We start from the raw sequence: 22205 nt of genomic DNA on the forward strand, positions 1-22205 counted from the left end.
GCCCAACAGGTTCAACCACATTTCACAGAAGAGCCGCTGTCTGATTGGCTGACACTCAACTACTGTATTCAGACAGGTGAAGCGGCAGGTCAGCTTTAGTCTGACTTTATTAATATTAACCAATCAGCTGCTCAGGCTATTTAAAGCAGGAGGAAGTGTGGGCTGTCCTCAGGGTCCTACTGCCCACCCCTGCACATGACGAGCTGAAACTTTAACATCAAAACTTTGTTTTGTTAAAAGTTCACCAACAAAAACAGATTAAATGTTAGAAATGACAAAAATCGAAACCTTAAAGGCTGAGTGTGTTACACAAAGTGACATCTAGTGGTGAGGGTGCAGTTTGCAACCAACTGAACACACCTCGTCTCTACGGCGGCCTCTGAAAAACAAGAAAGTCCTTCTCTAGAGAAAGTGCTTCATTTGCAGAAAAAGGTCAAATAAATTAATTAGCATCTTCGAATAAGGATGTAAAAAAGTCCTTGAGAAATCAAAGTAAAAGAAAACGTCTGTATACTTCTGACTTAAATAGTCACAATGGTTTTAATTTTTTTCAAATCTCAATTTTACATTTTTTAGACTTTGACTGATGGTCCTCAGTATAATGAGAATAATTCTGAATAAAAAGTCAAAAATTTTATCTTCAGTGTGACTGAAAGGATATCGAATTCATTAACAACGATGCTACAAGCAACAGCTCTCAACCTGAAGAACTGAACACATTTATTTATTTCTAAATATCATTAGTAATAATTATTGTATTATTTAGTGTATTTTGTTTTTTGACAGTTTTCTTAATGAGTCTCTGAACTGCTAGCTGCTAGAAACAGATTTCAGAATGTGAAAATAACAAATCGTCAGCAGCAGATGGCTGTAATGTGACTTGAAAGGTTGTAATGCACCTTTAGAAAGAAAAACAACAAGCTAATAAAAAAACAAAACAGGAAGTGAATGATGGTGTTTGGGGTCAAAGGTCAGCAGGCTGCTGCAGCACCTCAGACGACAGATGAGCTGAAATCCCCTAAAAATAAAAACTAATTTCTGATGCTATCACAGAAAGCACACTCATAGGTTCCCCTTTTATTTCCTGTTGCTGCAAACACATTACTTCCCGTCCGTTTCACAATAAAATCCCTTCAGTGGTCCACCTTCTCTTCCTTAAAATACTTATTGTGAAACATCAACAGGAAGTGTCGAGTTTCAGAGCAGCGAGTCTGACTCGCTCAGACCGGCTGAAGTGACACAAGAAGTGACATCACATGCAGGTGTCATATGACAGCATGTTACCTTGGCAACAAACCAACACAAGCTGCATCATCCAGTGACAGTAAGAACCAGCAGCTCAGCAGGTGCCCTCAGATGAGAATATGGTCAGGGAAAAAGTTAATCTGATTTTAATCTGAAAGTCTGAACATGACTTCCTCCAGACGAGGCCAGGTGTGCAGCACCAGCGACTCTGGTGATTTAACAGGTTGAAGGAGGAGCGTGAAAACTCTTCTCTCTTTGTAGTTCAGCCCTCTGCTCTCATTTTTGTCCGAACCTGCAGACAGCAAACACGTCACCGTTTGGTTTGCTCGAAAACGTGAAGCGAGCTTGGTGTGAAGTTGGTCCTGACTGCAGATTCAGATCATAACCGACCCGGAGACCAGACTCCCTGCAGTGTGACTGATCGAAATCAACTCTTTCACTGACTGAGATTTTGAAGTGATGATGACGACACAAGAAAGGTGATTAAATTAAACAAAAGAATCACGTTTTTCTGTGAAGAGACAAACAAATGTACTTTCACATTCTCTAAACTTTATTTAAACACTCCTCTGTGCTGATGTTATTCCAGACTTGTAACACTGGGAATCTTTTGATTGTCTCGTTCTCCTGTCCGTGGTGACATCACCAGCGGGAAGGTAAACGGGTTCAGGCGTGTCAGAGAGGAAATCCGTGTTTAACATTTTATTTTGAAAGACTGGCCTTGGCTTGCTGCTCGGCCAGACGTTTTCAGACGTTGCTTCTGATAATAAAACTGTGTTGGAGTCAGTGTCAGTACAAACGGCCCTCTTTGTGTCTGTGGTACCTTCATCATTCCCATCCTCACGTGTGATGCGTCCTCCCTGCCTGGCAGACAGCTGTCCTGATGACCGACAGGTCCGAGGTCAGGGGTCACTTCCCTCCTCGGTCGGCCATCTTGTTGAACTTGTCCTCCAGGTCCTGAGGGCTGATGCTTGGCAGGCCATCGTCTAGAGGACAGCCCTCCACCAGACTGTTCATCGGCGTCGGAGGAACCCGAGACTCCTCCTCCTCCTCATCTCCCAGGCGACCGTCTCCCAGGCAACCATCAGCATCCCTCTCCTTCAGAAAGTCCTTGACGATGGGGAGGAGCTTCTTACGAGACGCCAGAGAGTTTCCTTCAAGAGGAGAAATGTTTACATCAGCTCTGTCACATGACCACATCACAACCCCATCATTGGCCGGTAAGTACGAATGTGACTGGTTGTCTCTTTTAAATGTCTTGAAACATTCTCTGCGATGCGTTCAGTGACCTGACCAACCGTGTTGGTCTGACAGGAAAGACAACTTTGCTGCTGCACTTACTTGAGAGGAGGTGCAGCTTACCTTGTTGATAGGCTGTGATGTGAGGATGGGGGCTGCTGATTGGACAGAGGTTGAGGGCGGGGTTACGGGCCTGTTCCAGATAGAGGCTCACCTGGGGGAGAGGCAGGACATCTGAGCTTTCATCGCAACAAATATTGATTGATACCTGACCGAAGAAGTACTCAAAAAGTACTGTGAGTGTACTATTATACTATATAAGTAATATGCATTGTATTTGCAGTACTGCGTATCTGCACTGTGTACCTCCTCCCTGCAGGTTGTGCTGTGGCTGAACACAGCGAGCTCTCTGATTGGCTCTTTGCTCTCAGTGAAGGAGATGGTCATCAGCAGCAGCAGATCGAATCCAAACTTCAGACAGAAACCTGAGAGCTCCGCCCCCAGCTCCGCCCTGTGCAGGAAGTCCTGAGATAGACACACACACACACACAGCCTTTTTCATTTCTCAAGAAAACAGTAAAAGAGCTGCTGCTTGCAGCTTCTTAAACATCAGGATTTGCTGCTTTTCTCTATTATTTCTGACAGTAACTGAAGTCTGAGTTTTGCACTGAAGATGGCAAGTTGTGCTCTGGGAAACTGAGATGAGAGGTTTTAACTGTTGTTTTATATTGTAGACTAAACAATAAATTGTAAGTAATCGACAGATTAATCGATAACGAAAACGGCGAGAGCTGCAGGCCTCGTGACGTTCGCAGGATTCAGCCGTGTTGAAATCCTGCTGGGACATGACAGATTAAAGTCTCTGCTGTCGCTCTGAGCCTACAGACCACCAACAGGCTGAAGCCTCCGCAGCTCAGTGAACACCACCCAACACCGAGCCGACCGAGCTGTCAGGAGGCTGATGAAGGCCGTGCTGTAGGCGACATGTGGATCGTTTGTTCTGTGCTGTGTGGTAGTCTGAGGTACAGCTTAACGTGGTACGGGTGCAGTACAGGGTGCAGTACTGACCTCCAGGTTGATGTACAGAACTGAGATGGCGAGATTCAAACTTCCTGAAACAGACTTCATGTCCTTTAACAACATCTGCTCAGTGTTCAGACCTGAGAACAAAACACTGCAATTAATACCTTAAGATGATTTAGTTCATACTGCAAATACTGAAGTACATAGAAGATACTTCAGTCATTTCCTCCCAGACTGTGGATACGTTAGTTTTTCATAATGTTTTAATTCAGTGTGAAGCTAAAATGACACATTGTGGCAGAGAGTTCGGTCTGTTTGGCTCAACAGTGCTTCCACGCAGAGCCGGCCGGCTGGTCCATCAGGCCATACAGGCAAATGCTAAGGGCGCCGTGGCCTCCAGGGGGCGCCACAAAAACTGGAAAAAATTCACCTTCAACGTAATTATATTAAAACTAGTTATTACTATTTACTCTTAAAAAGAAAAAGCTAACATAGATTCAAATGTAATGCAATGTCCAATTAATTTTATTAATTACAATTAATTGTATATATATAATTAACTACATATATTACATAATTACGGTACATATTACATAATTAAAGAATTTCCCCTCAGGGACAAATAAAGGAATTCTGATTCTGATAATATATAGATAGATAATATTATTTATTTTGTGGTAAGGGTATTTATACTGTATTTCAGATTTTTTTGTATTCTTTTGTAATTTGTTAAGCATGTAAATTGGGTGACATGTTGGGTGACTCCTAAATGAAAGACGATGGTAAAAACAAAGCTATTCGATTTCTTTTGTAAGGGCAGGGCCGGCTCTGCTTCTACGTACTGCAGAACATACTCGAAAACACGGTTTTCTGCGACTGACCTGAGACATCAAACTTGGCGTCGTTCAGATTCTGGAAAAGAGCGTCTCTCGGTGGCAGAGCGGGGAATCGAGTCTCCAACGCTGCAGCAAACTGAGCGTCTTTAGGAGTCACTTTACCTGCTGAGGGAGCCATGTTGACACAGTCCAGCACCACGGCACCTACACGCAGTACACACGCAGTACACACAGTAAGTAACAGGACACGCTGATCATCTTGAAACCACAGAGCATGTGTTCAGGTGTGTCCAGGTGTTTACCGTAAAGCAGCTGAGCAACCTGCAGGTCCAGGATTTCTGGAGCTTTCTGGATGATGCGTTCTGTTACCAAGGTAGCACAGGATCCCACCATTTCCACGGTAACAGAGCAGGACGGCGAGGGCTCCCTCTCCAACAGGTGATGGTCAATCACTTGCACCACCGCCCCCTCCAGGCCGCTGTCTGAACTGCAGGACAGACACATGCCAGTGAGACAGGTGTGTTCACACCTGCCTGAGGCCCAGCAGAGGAGCCAGGCTGTGGCCATGTTGTCTGGGAGGTGTTCAGGACAATGTGGCCACTAGAGGTAACGACCTGCTCAGTGACCCAAACAGAACCTTCTCACTAGCTCACGGGTCAGCCACCTGTCTGTTGGGTACCTGAACGGAAATTATGGCCACCAGAAGAGCATTTTGTGTCAGCTTGTTTGTGACCACCGAGGCAGCATGCCGAGGCTACCTGTCAGGTGTTTGTGGGTACCTGGGCAGGACGTTGTGGTCAACCAGCGTCAGCTGCAGGCGTCCAGCTCGCTGCAGCGCTCGCAGGTCCATCTGGTCTCTGAACAGCAGAAGATCTGGAGACAAACCAATCTGTCGCAGCAGGAAGACGTTGTCTGAACGCAGCACCAAGTCTGACTGACGGATGTTCAGCACGGGGAGCGCGAGCATCTCACTCTGTGCAGTCTGACGGACAGAGAGAGACTCACTTAGCAGCAGCTCTGTGGACGGACACCGGCACTGATTGGTCAGAGTCTCACCTTGGACAGGAAGTAGGCATAGGTCAGAGCACACACCATGGAGTCCACGTCACAGGCTTCATTCCCCAGGACAACATGGAAGCCTGAACCAGCCTGATCCGTGTTCAGCTGGAGGACATTTTCTTTGTCAGAACATTTGTGATAAAACACATAAGCGACATGAGAAGTCGAGTACTGAGAAACAGAAGCTCAACGGGGTTTCGGTCACACAAAACTAAACGGATTAAATGACATAAAACAAATCTTAAAACCAAATACATGACAAAGTTGAGGCTTTGTCTTCAGCACAAAAGACGCATTTGTCTCTAAATCTCTTTTATAAAGTGTGAATCAAGTAATTTTGAACCTTTACGAAGAATTGCCCTTAGTTGTTTAATTAATGAGTTGTACTGTTGACTGACACGAAAGAGAAAATCATCACAGTCGAAAGATTTGTCTCGTGGTTCCCGAGCTGTCTCTTCAAAACGGTTTCCTGTGAAAGGTGTTTTCAGAAGGTCAGTTCTCCACTGTTTCTCCGTCTAACAGTTCCTCTGGGATCTTACAGGATATAATAATTAAATTAAATAGTCATTTGAGACGTTGAAGATGTGATGTGTAGTACACACATCTTCTTTGCTTTTTTTGTTGACTTGCCAGACAACGTCATAATAATTTCTGTGCTCAGCTTGTGCAAATTATGCTTTGTTTTGCGTTTGTCTGAATTTCCAGATTTGTCCAAAAATGTCATAGCGGTCAGAAATGTTAGTGAAAAAACCTAATAAACGATCACACACTGTACACATGTACATTAAATTATATCGTTTTATTATAAATGTATTCCATTTCGCATTTGATTCATTTAAGCTCGGAAATACTTTATTACGTTGTTGACTGACCGGAAATTTGCTTTCGTTATGTTGTTGTTTTGTTTTATTTTTGTTTCTATTTTGGAAAGCCTAACTAACCGGAAGTCGTGCAGTTAGTTATAATTGTACATCAATCAATAAGCGTTTCGCTGTAACATTGTCTGAGCTAACATGCTAACACGGTCCGTCGGGCTAACGGGAGCTGAACAAACACAGCCTGTGTGTGTGTGTGTGTGTGTGTGTGTGTGTGTGTGTGTGTTACCTGTGCCTGCACGGCTCGGCGACAGCTCGACAGAAACTCGTCCATCTTCTATTAGCTGCTAACTGACCGCTAGCTAGCTTGCCGCTCCTCGAAGCGGTTAACGGATCCGGTAAACGGTGAAAGCCGGCTGACTGAGCAACGGCCTGTCAGTCACACGCTGTTAACGAACGCATGACTGTCCGGACTGTGTGACGGTACTGTGGTGGGTGAAAGGTCAGGATGCCTTCAGGGTACAGCGTGAGCGCCGTAAAAAAGTCTGTTACCGCGGTAACTTAGTCTGTGAACATAACCTGGTCCGGAGCAGGTTTTATCCCAGAAACCCCGAGTTTGTCTCCGACTCCCCCCCTTTACGGAACATAAGCCTGATGCGTTTCCTTATTCACCGAGTCTCTGTCGAACCTGCTAAGTTTACGAAAATCGAGTGTCTGTTTCTGGAGGAGCCTGTGGACGAAGAAGCATAAATCTGGTGACTTGCTTTGTCCAACCAACAAAACTGAAAATATTCAGTTTAACAGTTTACGAAAACAGAACTGATTTTCTTTGTTTTTCTCACCTCGTTCGGGTCACTCAGGTAACCCAGATAGATCTATACTGACATGTCAGTTTATTGTGTTCCAGGGTGAGCTGGATGATCTTCTGAGCTAAAATAACATTAGTGTTCAATTCATAGACACCTGAAGATAAAACACATATATGATATGAACAGTGTTGGTTCTCTGGAAAAATCATCTGTTGTGAAGGAGCAGAAAACAGATAGTTACAGAAAATTATTTAATTGTAAAAATTATTATATAAATTTATTTTTCAATTCATTTGTATTCATATTGTATTGAGTTAAAACCTGTAAATTTTTCAGCACTGATGTTCAGTCACCTTTTACATGTTCAGAAGAATAAAAGATTCATTAGTTGTGTATTTTAAAGATCCAGTGTGAAATTTAGTTCCCGTTCATCGTGTGATTTCTTATCTAAAGCTGCAGACAGTTCAGCACTTTTCAGACTCATCATTATGTGGTTTGTTTCGGTTAACACTTCATATTGTGGCCAATATGCGTAGGGCTGATAGTGTTACCATGTGTCCATGGACAGAGCTGCTGCTTCAAACCGTCAGACATACGGGGACATTGAACCTGACTCTACACAGCGTTATTGGGACACAGACGCCTTCAGTCCAAGAGTCAGCAGGTGGGAGCACCAGACTCTGACCTTTGACCTTTGCAGCTATGGTGGACTGGCAGCTGGCGTCACTCCAACTGAAACATACTTGTGTTGGTTTATGGATAAGCTCATCATATTCAGCTATCAGTAATGTGTTGAAAGCTCCCATGACCCCAGCTGCTGCATGGGTCAGAAGTCACTGTCCTCAATGACCTCTGACCCCTCGGGTAGGACATCTAGATCTTCTCCACATAGTTTCCAGGAAACATTCCCTCTCTGCCACGCAACCGACCGAACCACCAACCAGATGGATCTGCAGAAAGCACAGAGACAAAGGCTGACTCGGTAAGTACATGTCAGGACTACATGGACACAACCAGAGCTGTAATTGGTCAGTTTGGACTGATTCGCACATCTCATATCAGCTGATTCTGTTCCAGAACTTAACACTGACATAATGGACAGAGTGGAGAACGTTAGCCTAAGCTAGCTACTATAATAATCGTTATAGTAGTCGTTAGCTAATGAAATGCTAAGTGTTTGTCTGCGAAGTAATGCTGCGCAATGGCCCATGTTAGCTAACTACAAGCTGCCGCTCAGTTTGGATGGAGTAACATCACAACGAGGAAACCAAAAGGTGGGCAGCTGCTGGCCCATCAATTCAGTGACAACAGCAAAAACACACAGTATAGTACTACCTAGTACTAGCAGTGACAGTAGTGCTAAAAGTAAAAGTATTGTGCTAGCTTTAAAAGTAACAGCAGTAGCACTAGAAGAAGTTGGAGTAACAGTAGTACTAAATGTAGTAGAAGTAATAACTGTAATGTTAGAAGCAGTAGAAGTAACAGTAATAATAAAAATAAATTTGTACTAATTGTAGAAGTAGTATCAGTGGTATTAGAAGCAGTAGTGCAAGAAGTTTTAGAGTTATTTTATTTTTTATTTTATCAGTAGTATTAAAGTAGTAGTAGTTTTATTATGTGTAACAGTAGTAGAAGTAGTACAAGTGGAACTGCGACTAAGAGTAAGCGGTTGCATTAGCCGTATCAACAGTAGTAACATTAACAGTAGCAGCATTGCTCATACCTTCAGTGAGTATCTCGATGACATCATCCGCGTTGAAGCTGAGCTCATCAGTGTCCTGGGCGTCGTAAGCATACAGAGCTCTGCACTGCGGAGACCGGGGCTTCGGTTTTGGAGCTGGTTTGGGTCGACCTGCTCCGGGAGGAGGCTTCACCTCCTTCGACCGCCGCCGCTGCAGCCTGCAGGCATCCCACAGGGATTACAGCACAGTTTAGTTCATTTGCAGTGAACCAGAAACAAGTTTGCAGAACCAAAAGTTACCAAAAGTAAAACATTTTTTAGGCCTTGATGTGACTGCAGAGATGCTGGTTCCAGTTCCAGAACAGCTGGGTCTCTTGCTGACGTGCTCTGTAGCAAGTCACTGACCGCCAGTCAGTCTATTCATTGTATTCAGTTGAATGATTGCATTCTGTTTTGAATCTCTATTTACACAGCGTCCCAACTTTTCTGAGTTTGGAATCGGGGTTGTAGGTACTGGTTGTTCTAGTTCCATGACGTTGACGTTAAACTGGTACTCAAGACACTGGTAATACATATAACTGTATATATGACTGTTACCAGGTGTGCTGGTTACACCAGTGACACTAGTTGTACTTGTGACCTTACATTACATTACTGTAGTTGGTTGTGATGGTCATATTACTGTACTGGGTTGTTCCTGGAGGTCTCCATAGCCTTTCTACGGACAGCCTGAGATTGGCTGCAATTCACCATGAGGGCACTTGCAAGGTCGTCCTCAATGAACCGGACTGAATGGAGCTAAATGGCCAAAATAATTGTCCACAGCTCCATAAGCCCCCATTCATTTTGGACCACCTGACGAGCGCCTCCTACATAACCTGAAGTTATGAGTGGGAGTTCTCAGATGGATTAGAAATTCTCTGTGGTCTCACCCTGCAGCACCCTGGTCAGGGACATCCATGAAGCCCATGTCAGAATTCTGGGGGGGGCGGCTGTCATGGCGATGGTGGCTCTGGAATCTGGGCAGAGTGGGCTGGTCCATGCTGGACTGCTGCCTCAGCAGGGAGCCTCTGGAGGAGGAGGAGCCTCCTCTGGGAACTCTGTTCCCTCTGGTGTGAGGAGCTAAAGAAAAAGAACAATTACAAACCAAAACTCGCTCAGACAGTGAAGTTCTGACACCTGAAGGATTTTTTCTTTTGTTACCCGAGTTGTACTGGCTGGTGGGTGGAGCCCGGTTGCCCATGTAACGACTCTTGCGGTTGTCCTTCCTTGTTGGTCCTACAAATCAAACACACAGGAAGTGAAAAGGAACACACAGGAAGCTACAATAGAATTAATTTGCAGTGAGTCCAGTCAAAACTTACTGGCGTTTTTGGGCAGACCCGGTCCAATGGAGACCTGTAGGACTTTCCCACTGGGTTTCAGGGTGGCCTCATCCCCCTGACCCACCTGGAACTGGATCTGTCTGGACCCTGAAGAGCTGAACGGACCCCAGCCGCCCTTCTTCACCTTAAACTCCAGACTGGTAGACAGAAATGGACGATGATGGGTTTTTGTGGACGAAAATATTCGGAGTACTTACACTGATTCAGTCAACAACAGTTAAATACACATGCAAACATTAAGTCGAGGCACTAGTGTAAAGAATGACTTTGACAATGACAATGACAATTTTTTAAAAGTAAAAAACAGAATCACGGTACGGACAGGTTGTTGAATTTGAGCGGCAGTTTCTTCTGAGTTTTCTCCTGATAACGTTTGACCAGCAGACTGAGGAACTCTGTTTTAAAGACACTCTGAAGAACGCTGTCGTACTCCTCCTCGTGTATGATAAAAAGGTCATCCTGCAGAGTGCTGACAGAAAGACAGACGGGTAGAGGGAGAGACAGAAAGTCAGACAGACAAAGAGGTGATCATACAGATATGGAAAGACAAGATGGAACAAACACGTAACGTGTTTTTCACTCCTTTATCTTCCTTGGTCATTGTAGTTCTAATTCCAGTTTTGGTTCTGATTCTGGTTCAAATGAGACAAGTTCTGGTCCAGTGTCTAGTTCTATCTGTGCTCCTGATCCTGGTTTTAGTTTTACTTCTTCATAGTTCCAATTCTAGTTCTGCCCCTGATTTTATCAGAATCAGAATCAGAATCAGAATTCCTTTATTAATCCGTGGAGGGAAATTCTTGAATTTAATTTTAGTTCTAACCCAAATATAAGTACTTGTCCTGTCTTCGCTTCTGGTTCTGATCCTATTTCTAGATCCAGTTCCAACTCTGTCCCTGGTTGTCATTCTGTTTCTAGGTTATGATCCAGATACTAGTTCTAGTTTTAGTTCCAGTTCTGTCCATGGTTCTAGTTCTGGACTCTTTTAGTTCCAGTCCTGGATCTAGCTCTAATTACAGATGTGACTCTGGTTTTCATCCTTGTTTAAGGTCTGGTAGTAGTTCTAATCTTGTACTTGGTCCTGACTATAGTTATGGTCCTTATTCTAGTTGTGACTCTGTTTGTGGTGCTGGTTCTGGTCTGGTTTTTAGTGGTGTACCTTAAAGAAACAGACTGGACTTTGTTGAGCTCAATCTTCCTCTTGAGAACCTCTCGGATCTGACCTTTATCTGGACCCTGCTTCACCTTCTCCCGACCAATCAGGTATAGGAACTTCGGGGTTAGGATGAGGTCGCGCTTCACTGTCTGCATAACAACAGAAACAGATTCAGTGTTAAAGTTACATTGAGTTATAATGGGTGAAACGTGATTTGGGGCTCAAAGGAAGTGATCCCCAGACTTGGCTTTGAGCAGCAGTAAAGACGGATCCACAACAGAAGAAAGCTTCTCCTTGTTTCAATTGTCTCTCGGCTTGAGGCAGTCTTCCAATCCGACAGCTACGTGGGATTGTGCTAAATAACATGTCATGTAAACCCTTATCAGAAACTGACAGCAGAGCAGTAACTTCAGACATGATGGTGCCTCATCCCAACACCTCAATCGATTCTGCCTGTCAGATGTCAGACCGTTAAAGCTTCCACTCTCATGCCTAGGTCTACTCACCACATGCCTAAGCCTCATTGCTACCCACCAACCAAGATTTGTCAGTTTTCACTGCCTTTTGGGCTCTCCACTTCTTCTCTGGTCAAACTATGACTGCAGCTGATCTGGGGTCAGTGGAGGCCTGATACTGCAGAGCCTGTTTTATTTCAAGGGGATACCATGGGTGAAAGCTACAATAAGTTCCTCCTAAGCTACTGAAGCTAGAAAAGAAATGCAGCCACCAGTGTAGGTATGTGCTGATCTTCCTCTCCATCAACCTGATATCCTAGAGACGGGTTCTAGCAGCCCTCCATCCTGGAGGAGGGAAGATAATGGCGACTGAAATGGGACAAGCGGTCAGATCAGCGGTCAGATCTGCTGTGGGACTGTAGTTTCTTTACCTTGAACCTCCGATCAAATTTCACCACAACGTCAGCAAAGTCGATCCTCTCTCGGCGACCAACAAACTGCCTGATCTCAGGATGGTTGTCTGTCCCGATGTAGTCGCCCACAAAGTTCCTGTTGATGCTGTTTCTACGGCGCTCCTTCTTGTTCAGCAGGACGTCAGAAGCTGGAAACATAAAGCTCTTAGTAAAGAGGAAGACATCATGTTGAAGATGCAAACTAAACATGGCATTTCCTTCATGGCAGCCTTACCTTCCTCCCTCATCTTGACATACTTGCGGACAGCAATGTGTTTACGCCACGCCTTCTGAATGACCCGGGCATAACCATTATACTTCCTCTCTCTCATCTCCTCCAACAAAAAGAGCTGCAGAGAGGAAAACACGACACAATAAAACATAAAGACAAGATGGAGACGGACCCTGACTGGCTGAGTGGACTAAGGGCTTCTGGGAATAACAATACCCAGAACCCCACTGTATCAGAGGCAGTGCTCCAGGGATGACATCAGAAATGTGAATACATTGGACTAATGGCACAGCAGTGATGTCACAGCACTAGGCCAGTTTGTTTCCAAGACAATGAGCACCGAGGTTCTGTGGTATTTAGACTCATGCCACATACCAAAAGCGTAGGGAAAAGAACTGAAACATTTGTACCGAAAGTCGAGAAGAGAACCTGACAGACTGGTTAAACGATCAGGAAGCTTTCCTGGAGTTATGGTTAAAGAGCTCTGAAGCTCATTGTTCCTGACAAGGAACAATAACAGTTTCTGCTATCAGGAAACTTTACTTTTCAAAGTTTACAGTGAGTCAAACTACTTCCTGAATCTGTGTTTCGTACCGACTCTGGAGCTTTGATGAAGACTTTGGTTTTGCCCAGCTGGAACTGATCCTGGTCCATGTTGACAGAGCTGAGGAGATGCAGAACTCCCTGGCGCTCCTCACCCCTCCAATGAGGCCAGGTTTCCCTTGTCAGGATGGCATACCTGCAGCAAGCACCTGTCTGTTAGCATGTTCGAAGCACAATATTTTATATGATGTTACCTAGTTTGACCTCTGACCTCTGCAGGAACTTGTTGAAGACCCGTCTGTAGGCGTATCCAGCCCGGCGGACTCTGATGTTCTCTCGGAGGCCCAGGTACTCCACCTGGTGTTTGACCCGGTTCTCCTCCCAGTCCCGTGGACGTTTGGTCTCATTGGGTTTGATGCAGCGGATGTAGTGGGGGGTGCACTTCATCAGAGTCTGGACCAGACTGTTAGCTTGTTTCTAAATGGCAGGGACAGACAGCTTTTCATGTTGCCATTTTACCTGTTAAACCTTACTGCTGTGTGTAAATCATTCAAATTACTCTATTGGACAAGTTGCTTTCAAAAGCAGCCGGAATTCAGATGGGTGTTTCAGACTTCCTCGGGTCGTAAACATTGTGGTATGTGACAGTGGTGACAGTCAGTGGTGCTCTGGCTAACACAGTAAAAGATTTGACATTTTCAGTGATTTCAAATATTAAATTGTCCTGCATCCAACATCCTTATAAATCACAACATATCATCTTTGGGTCCTGCGGGAACCTTAAGACCACATCATTGCATCCTGTTATGTTTACTGTAGTGTGTCAGATCCCGATCCTGATTCTGAGGTCAGGTCTCTCTCACCTTGATCTTACTGCTGGCGGTGCTCGGACGCCCTCTCTTCTCAGCCTCCAGGTTCTCTGGGAACAGTGCTCTGATGAACAGGCTGACCACAAACACACCACAGACAGGGGTCATTGTGGGGTCATTGTGAGGTCATCACACACACACACACACACACACAATACTTACAACTCACTGCTCTGCATGAGCTCAATGATGTCATGAAACAACACGTCCCTGTTCCTTTCACAAAAACCACCGACATCATATGACACCTGGACAGACAGACAGGTGGAGTTTAGTAGTGGATGGAGAGACAGGTGTGCATGTTGACAGGTACTTAGGTGTACAGGTGTACCTTCCCAGCGTAGTGGTGGATGATGAATCCGCGGTTCCAGCTGCTGAAGTGTTCGTGCGATCCAATCTGTCCCTGAAGTTTCTGCAACAGCGTCTGATCTGCTCCTTCACCTTTAGCATGCATTGTGGCACACACGTCATCCAGGATGCTCATGAGCCCAGGAGGATTCTGGGAAATGACAAGAGACAGCAGAGGGCGATGGAGTCATGTTTATAGACAAACAGAGCTGTATTTATATGTTTCTTATATGTTATTATTTTGTAGGTCTTTATTTCTAACTCCTTCTGTCTGATGAAAGTATTTGGTCATATTTTAGTGTAAAGCTTCTGACCAGCTGCCGTTTGCTCTGTTAAAAGATCAGATAGGCCTCTGTTAGTCCTTCACTGGGGAAATTCACAAAGTCCGGACTCTGCATTATGCAGTCGACAGGCTCCTTTCATTTCCTGTCAAGGTGTTATGGAAAGTTCAGTGACATGTGTACATGTTTCCCATTATGGTGTTTCAGGTGTGGCTGCTGCTGCCATCTTGTGGCACTTGTACGTTACTACACCCCACAGTTTGGCTGAGATATTAACACGCAAGAGGAGTAACACTTCAGATGGACAATCGACAGTGTTCAACACAGCATGATTACGTTGCTGCAATGCTTGTCTTTCTGCCTGTCTGTATTTGAAGCCAGTTTTCAATGAAACTGACATTTGTAACTGAAACTGATTTGTTCCAGAAGCATTCATTAGGGCTCATACAATGCTTCATTTACCATGATACACACAAACACACACACACACACTATGTAGATTTATAAGTTGAGTTTTCTCATTTTGGTCAGAGATTGTTGTTGGGTGAAATAAATGCGTGTTGACGTCTTTTTAAATCAAATCTCAGTTTTGTTCACTGATTGGCTAACTCACCAGTTTGGACTCAATGAGGTCACAGACCACCTTGTTGTTGAAATACTCGATGGGCGTCCATTTGATGCCCTCCTGAACATATTCCTCCTGCAGAGACAGAAGGGTGGATTTAGCTCCCGTTCAACACTATGAAATATTTCCATCCTGATGAATCCTCCTTTGCAACTGATGATGCAGTGAAACAGACGGCATGTCTGATAACTGATGGATTCACAGGTTGAAATGAAGACAAACTGATGATGTCATGATGTAGTACCTGTTCTGCCTTCAGTGTGAGCTCAATGAAAATTTGCTGCAGCTTCTCGTTGACAAAGTTAATGCAAAACTGTTCAAAGCCGTTTCTCTGAAAAAGAAGAAACAGAAGTTATTCAACAAATAATCAGATTCGTTGAGGCAATCAATCAATCGGTTCATTATCAAACTGTTAAACAGTACATAACTCATAAATTCAATTGAACAACAGATGGTTTTTAAACCTGGAAGATCTCAAAGCCGTAGATGTCGAGGACACCGATGTTGAGCTCCTCCTGGTCCTTCTGCATGGCTTTATTAATACACTGTGACACACACACGCAGATCGAAGCATCAATAAAAAGTAAAGTAAACTGTGAAATCAAATGATGCTGCGTGTGGGGTGTTGATGTAGACTGACGTCGACGAGGAAGTCAAAGAGTCGCGTGTACAGAGCCTTGGACAGGGCGTCTCTGGAGAAGCAGGCCTGCTCAGTGTTCAGGGTGACGGAGATGGACTCGGTCTTCCCGCCCCACTTACTGTCCATAATCCTGCTGGTCAGTTTACTGCAGAGACCCTCCTGAGAGATCCCCAACAGGAAGGCCGGGAAAGCCAGGACTGACAGATACAGACAGTTTGACCATAAACAAGTTCACTTCACAGTTAAGAGGAGGAATAATTACAACATAAACTGTTTACATGAGGGTGACGTGAATGTCTGAACCACATTTCATTATGATCCATCCAGTAGTGGTTCAGATATCTCAATCTGAACCACTGACATAAATAAAGATGGCAGACGTCCTTTGGAGCCAGAGTCTGGAGGTGGAGCTGTGCTACCAACACCCGCCCGAGCCAATCAGGAGCAGCACTTAGCTGTCAATCATGACGTTTGAGCCCCTTTTGGTAGCATCAAACAAGTAATTAAAACCAAACTGCTCAGAAAAACAAACACTTAAAACATCAGCGTGACCAGAACTGCCTAAAATGACAGAAACCATCTTTGAGACAAATTTATCTCACGTGTACTTTGAGCTTTTAGTTTGGCTCATGTCCCATCCGCTAACATGGAGGGGGAGGAGCTTATGAGCTGTACTGCAGCCAGCCACCAGGGGGCAATATATTATTACACTACCTGTCCCCTCATTACTACTGCTTATACGTTGTATGGTGTTGGATTGTGTAGTATCTTACAGTCCTGGCTTTCAACCACAGCATAGTTATTTTCCTCTCTGAAGCTGATGTTTCCCAGATGAAGAATTCCTGCAACGAGTTGAAGAACTGAATCCTGATCCTCCAAAGACAGACCCACGACTGACATTGCCCCCTGAGAGACAGACAGGCAGAGAGACAGACAAACACTTTAACAGATACTTTAACTGGCAGGCAGTTACAGACAGACAGTTACAGACCATAGTATCAGAGAACTCCTTCTTGTCATTGACGTCTTCCACGGTGTAGGTTCCGGATTGGTTGAGGTAGAAATAATAGTCGGGGGTCGTGACCCCAAGGTTCTCCCTCTGCTCCGTACTTGCCCCCTCCAACAGCTGAGGACAGAGGTCAAAGTTCACAGAGAGGTCATTATAAAAAACATTTCCTTGTTTTATTCAATCAAACAGAAACCTCCAGAGCTGAAAAATGAAGCCTACGTGGAAATGTCAAAAACTGCAGTTCCCCAAATGGCCACTCGAGGCTGGCTCCAAAGTCGAGTCACTCCCCATAAGACCCCAACTTTACAGCAGAAATAAACCTGTTTGCAGCTTGGGACAAAAACCATTTTGCATCTTTCAAATGATGTATAATTAAGGACACGCCTGCTTCGAGTAACAACGAGTAGCAAGCTGATCAATGGAAATGACAAGACGACTATTCAATCAACCAGACTGGAAGCTAGCACGCCAAGGCTAGCAACCCACCTGATCAGCTAGTGTTACGGTTGTTAGCTTTGTGAAGCTGGTAACTAGCTGGCAGACTGTTTGGCACACATAGGCTATCATCGTCAGACGATAGCAGAGGGTCCTGAGATTGCAGGCATAGTACCTGAAACCTGCTGGTAGTACACATTGCAGTACCGGTCACAGAACATATCTTTGTACCTGGTAGTAGATGTGGAAGTTTCTCTCTCCAGGATTCTGTGAAACTACTCTACTTTTTTCCAACAGGAAGTTGGAGATTTTTCCTCCATCAGGAGCTCCTCCTCGGCTGAACTGGATCTCAAAGTATTTACCCTGACAGGAGGAGAAGCACAGTGTGTACCTGTGTTATTACTGTGTATGTAGTACTCCGTTTAATGTGTCTGAATGTACTTATACTCACAAATCTGCTGGAGTTGTTGTTGCGGACGGTCTTGGCGTTACCGAAGGCCTCCAGCAGGGGATTGGACTGCAGGATGATGTCTTTCACATGCTAAACACACATACACACACAGCCTCATCAGTAACCACGGCAACAGCATTTCTAAGAGCACGCACACACCGATCTAAATGTACGGACTTTAGCGTCCGTATTAGCACGATTTAATGTGGGTCGGCCAGAGGCCAGTTATCTGTGCCGGTGCCGTGCTGTGAGCAGTCCCCCACGTACTGACCTGGACTTTGTCTCCTCCGCCGGACACTTTGGACACGTAGCTCATGATGTATTTGGCGGCGACAGTTTTTCCAGCTCCACTCTCACCGCTGACAGACAGGAAACAGGAAAGACTATCAGTTTCCTTCTAAAGTGCTGCTGCTTCGCTCTCACATTAAGGGAAAAGTTCACGTCTTCAGGTGATTCTCATCAGGCCACACCCACCTGATGATGACACACTGGTTCTCGTTGTCAATCATCATGTTTCTGTACATGTTGTCAGCCAGAGCGTAGATGTGGGGGGGGTTCTCATACTGAGCCTGGAGGGGAGGGGAATAAAGTGTGTGAGAGTGTGTGAGAGTGTGTGAGAGTGTGTGTGAGTGTGTGTGAGAGTGTGTGTGAGTGTGTGTGTGAGTGTGTGAGTGTGTGTGTTGTCTCACCGCTCCCTGGTAGAGCTCCACTTCTTTGTCGGTGAAATAGGGAAGCTGTTTGAATGGATTCACAGAGATCAGAACAGGACCGATGTAGGTCTAACAGGGAGAGTCAAGGATCAGAGCTACGACCTGAGGACCTGAGTCAGGGCCTCCGGGACCAGGACTCTGAGCCACATCTGCTCTTTGTGAATCCTTCAGTCTGAACACAAAGTCCTTCCTCGGTCCTCATGAGCTCTGAACTCGTCTCAAGCTGCTGTTTACTGCTTTAAAACCTAACAAACATGCAGCTCTGTCCAATCAGGAGCAGCCGTCTGTGAAACAGGAAGTCACTGCAGCATCACTTTGGCTGTGAGCTCAGTTCGACCTGAAGAACTCTGCACTTAATTAAATAATTTGCTTTTCACAGGCTAATATTTTGATCCATAAGACTTTTGTGCTTTTATTGAAGTAAAATTGTGAAATACAGGACTTTTACCTGTAACAGAGTACTTCTACCCTGTCAGTACTACTAATTTTTCTCTGTATAATCTCTGACATCTTCTCTTCCAGCATGGCACAAGGATACAAAGATGTAGTCGTCCATGTATCTCTTCTTCAGGTTTTCCGTGATGGCGTCCTCGTTGATTTTGGACAGCAGCACCATGTCGTCCACGCCGCTCACCTTCACATTCTGAGCCTGCCAATGGTAGCGCTCCTTACTACCCTGAGGGGCGGGGCATACAGACAGAGAGGGTGAGGACTGAGCTCATCACTTCATCACGGTGTCAGTAGGGATGGAAATACTGTAACTATAGTGACACCTTAGCCAGTCACATGACCAGCTCCGTCACCTTTATTTCACAATAAGAGCATTTTGTTACAGAGGATAACTTCGCCCAGGAAGAACGAATCAAACGTGTGTTTGTGATTACTCCTCTAGATGAGAAGTGATGTGATTAACAACAGGTCTGCAATAATTCCATCTGGAAGTCAACAGAAAGTTTTAACTGGTTTCGGGGGACATCAAGTGAAAGTGTCTCCTGTCTCACTTCACACATCCGGTCCTGCTGGGACCGACTGGGACCGCGTCAGCCCCGCCAAAGCCACCGCTGCCTCTGGACTGATTATGGTTTGAACATCTGGAGTGAAGTTTTCCAGATGTTTCCACATAATCACACACAAAGCAAAATGATTTTAAAATGTGAAAGCTCTTCTGCTCTGCAGGAGGATGAGGGTGATGCTGTGTGAAGCAGACATGACCGTCTGTGGTACTGTGGTGAGTATGAGGTACTTGTACTTATTCATTATTCTTATTCTTATTGTGTGTATCTGTGTAGGGCTGGTAGCCATAGTGACAGTCGCTTCTTGACAGACAGCCACAGGTAGAACAGGTGTGACTAACTGTTAACCTTTAATCTCTATCATAGCTAAGCTGCTATAGGCCTATGCTGCTGGGGGACACAAACATGATCCACCGAGCAGTTCCCCCACCTCCCCAACACCACCACCATCTCTACTCCCCCACCTCCTCCTCAACACCACCACCCTCTCTACTCCCCCACCTCCTCCTCAACACCACCACCATCTCTACTCCCCCACCTCCTCTCCTCTTCTTCCTCTCCCCTCATCAGATCAACATATAATTCATTATTTTCTGTCACTAAGTGTGTGTCCAGTTGTCCTCGTAGTTTTGTGTCTCTCCCTCCCTTTCTTTCTCTCTCTGTATCTTTCTGCAGGTTTCTCTCCATCCAGATCTACATGTTGAACTGCATCCTCTGACAAACCCAGTGACAAACCCAGTGTCTACTGTCAACATCTGCCTGTTGTTCTTCTATGTAGTGATATTAGAACTAACTTAAACAACATATCAGCTAAAAAACAAATACATACAATACACAGTCTTCAGAATTCCAGTTACAACAACCTGTCATGTTTGTCCTTTGTAATGTATGATGTTTACTGCATGTTTCTCTCTCTCTCTCTCTCTTTCATCCTCTCTGTCCTGTCTACCTCTTCTTCTCCTCCTTCACCCGGCCGACTATCAGCAGGATGGTTCTCCCTTGTGAGTCGGGTCCTGCTCAGGGTTTCTTCCTGTTAAAGGGGAGTTTTTCCCTTGTCACTGTCTGCTTGCTCGGGGGTTCAGGCTCTGGTTCACTGTGAAGCACCTAGAGACAATTTTGATTGTGAAAGGTGCTAAATAAATAAAATTGAATACTTGTACTTCGCTCGTTTATTTAGATTTCAGCTGCTGCTGCAGTTTTTCACTGCATTCGATGCCGATGCTGATGTACTTTTAGCAGTAACAGTAAAGTAAAATGTGAGACATGCCGATTGGTCGGATTGTGTCTCCACAGGTCGTCCGCTCTGAGCTCCTGAATGCCCAGAATTCCTTTTGTCATGTGGGATCATGTTGAAGAGCGACGCCGCCCCAACATGTCGACGCGTGTGTGTGTGTGTCTTCAGGAGGACACACTGAAGACACACAGAATGTAAACGTGATCGAATCGAGCTGTTTGATAAACTCATCTTCTCTCTGATTCGCCTCACAACCCAAACATCCAGCAGGAAGAGAATCAACTCGCTGACAGGAAGCGGAAACGAGTCTGCAGCGTTCAGAACTGTGAAGGTTGTTCACTACAGCAATAACAACAGAAGAAGAAATGGAGTTTAGAAATAAACATTTGGATTAAGTCAATGTGAGATTTGTCCCTCCTGGCTTCCTGTACTCATGATGTATTTGAGGGCCCCCCGGGGGTCACAGTTTGAATTGGGGTTACCATGACAACAGCAGGGAAAAAGTTGGACTCAAACTTCAGTTTAAATGACTGCAGTTTTACTTTTGTGAATTTATTAATATTTTTTTGAATGTATTTTGCTCTTTTAAATACATATCACAATTAAAGTGTAAATGTTACTTTTCACATGACTTGTTTAGGACCCAGACCAGGACCAGGACCAGGACCAGGACTTCAGTGTTCTGCTCTTTTGCTGTTGTAGGTGATTAAAGCAAGTGGACTCACCATGTCTGCTGTCTGTCGGCTCCTCCCGCTCTCACTTCCTGCTTCAGTTAAAGTTAAGAAGTCTTCAGTGAGTCTCAGGTGGATCCAGGATCCAGGTGACCTCAGCCTGAATGCGGATCAGATCAGTCCTGATCAGTTGGCTTCAGCTCAGTGAATCAGGCAGATTCTGTTGATCTGAGCATTTTCTTCTCACTTTGTTTTCTGTCTGCTTTTCTTCCTTCACTCCTCACTTTCTCAACTCTGTGCAGGTGTGGGCAGGTGAAGCCCCGCCTCCTCCTACTCCTGTGGAACTCTGGGTAATGTGGTCCTGACAGACCAGCTGGAATTTTGTTGTCTGTCAGCAGTTTTTATTGTGTTGGAACCACAAGATTTACACTGAAAGACTTTCATCATTTGTATTTTACTTGTTGCTTGTAAAAGATATTTAATTCAGGCGTTCACTGTCTTTTATTTTTACTGAATTTATGTTTGACATCAAACATTATTGAAGGTATTAAAAAGTCTGTAAAACTGCTGCTGCACAGATTGCAGTCTGTTTCATGACACTTCAACATTTCTGTTCTGAACACGTCTGACAAACAAGAACTTCATTAATAACAACCGATCGATTTCTGCTCTGACTGGTTTTGCCAAACTGAAAACATAATCAGATTTTCAGAACATTTTATTTATTGGCTTGAGATTGAGAACATGTTGAGTTTTAGTGGAACATTTTGTTGTTTTGGACTTCATTGTTCTTGTTCCTCATGCTGATCGTGTTGGTGCTGAACACTTCCCTGCTGAGGACCTCAGAGTGCATGATGGGAGTTGGAGTGTGACACGCCTGCTTCCTGTGACCTTCTGAAGTCAGTCTCTCGTTAACTCGGCTGCCGAAGGACTTTGGTTGATTATTAAGTTTCTCTTCAGAGCAGAAACTTTCTATCATCTTCAGGTGTAAA

At 44.8% G+C, this 22205-nt stretch overlaps 2 protein-coding genes and 1 long non-coding RNA gene across 3 annotated transcripts; 1 reads left to right on the forward strand and 2 right to left on the reverse strand.

The window, feature by feature from the left end:
* Window positions 1-521: 521 nt before the first annotated feature.
* prune (prune exopolyphosphatase) lies at window positions 522-6723 on the reverse strand. The gene is made up of 9 exons (XM_046398642.1): window positions 6507-6723; window positions 5400-5507; window positions 5123-5325; window positions 4646-4830; window positions 4389-4547; window positions 3553-3644; window positions 2851-3009; window positions 2608-2698; window positions 522-2399 (listed from the first exon to the last, which is right to left on the reverse strand). Exons 1-9 carry the CDS (start codon window positions 6549-6551, stop codon window positions 2155-2157), a joined length of 1287 nt encoding a protein of 428 aa, XP_046254598.1. The 5' UTR covers window positions 6552-6723; the 3' UTR covers window positions 522-2154.
* Window positions 6724-7380: 657 nt separating this feature from the next.
* myo1eb (myosin IEb) lies at window positions 7381-21517 on the reverse strand. Its single transcript, XM_046398636.1, has 27 exons — window positions 21268-21517; window positions 18834-18971; window positions 18275-18364; window positions 18060-18154; window positions 17857-17944; window positions 17586-17675; window positions 17366-17497; window positions 16682-16816; window positions 16464-16596; window positions 15691-15887; window positions 15515-15595; window positions 15295-15381; window positions 15039-15125; window positions 14128-14295; window positions 13959-14044; window positions 13791-13872; window positions 13199-13404; window positions 12979-13123; window positions 12388-12502; window positions 12132-12301; window positions 11249-11394; window positions 10415-10561; window positions 10072-10229; window positions 9911-9985; window positions 9640-9829; window positions 8750-8925; window positions 7381-7976 (listed from the first exon to the last, which is right to left on the reverse strand). The coding sequence occupies exons 1-27, from the start codon at window positions 21268-21270 to the stop codon at window positions 7900-7902; spliced, it is 3297 nt and encodes a 1098-aa protein (XP_046254592.1). The 5' UTR covers window positions 21271-21517; the 3' UTR covers window positions 7381-7899.
* On the forward strand, window positions 7884-14999 carry LOC124064311. Its single transcript, XR_006844247.1, has 2 exons — window positions 7884-8008; window positions 14633-14999. It is a non-coding gene; the product is annotated as an uncharacterized LOC124064311 (long non-coding RNA).
* Window positions 21518-22205: the final 688 nt, after the last annotated feature.

The sequence above is a fragment of the Scatophagus argus genome, chromosome 9 (assembly GCF_020382885.2).
Source record: "Scatophagus argus isolate fScaArg1 chromosome 9, fScaArg1.pri, whole genome shotgun sequence".
NCBI classification, from domain to species: Eukaryota; Metazoa; Chordata; class Actinopteri; family Scatophagidae; genus Scatophagus; species Scatophagus argus.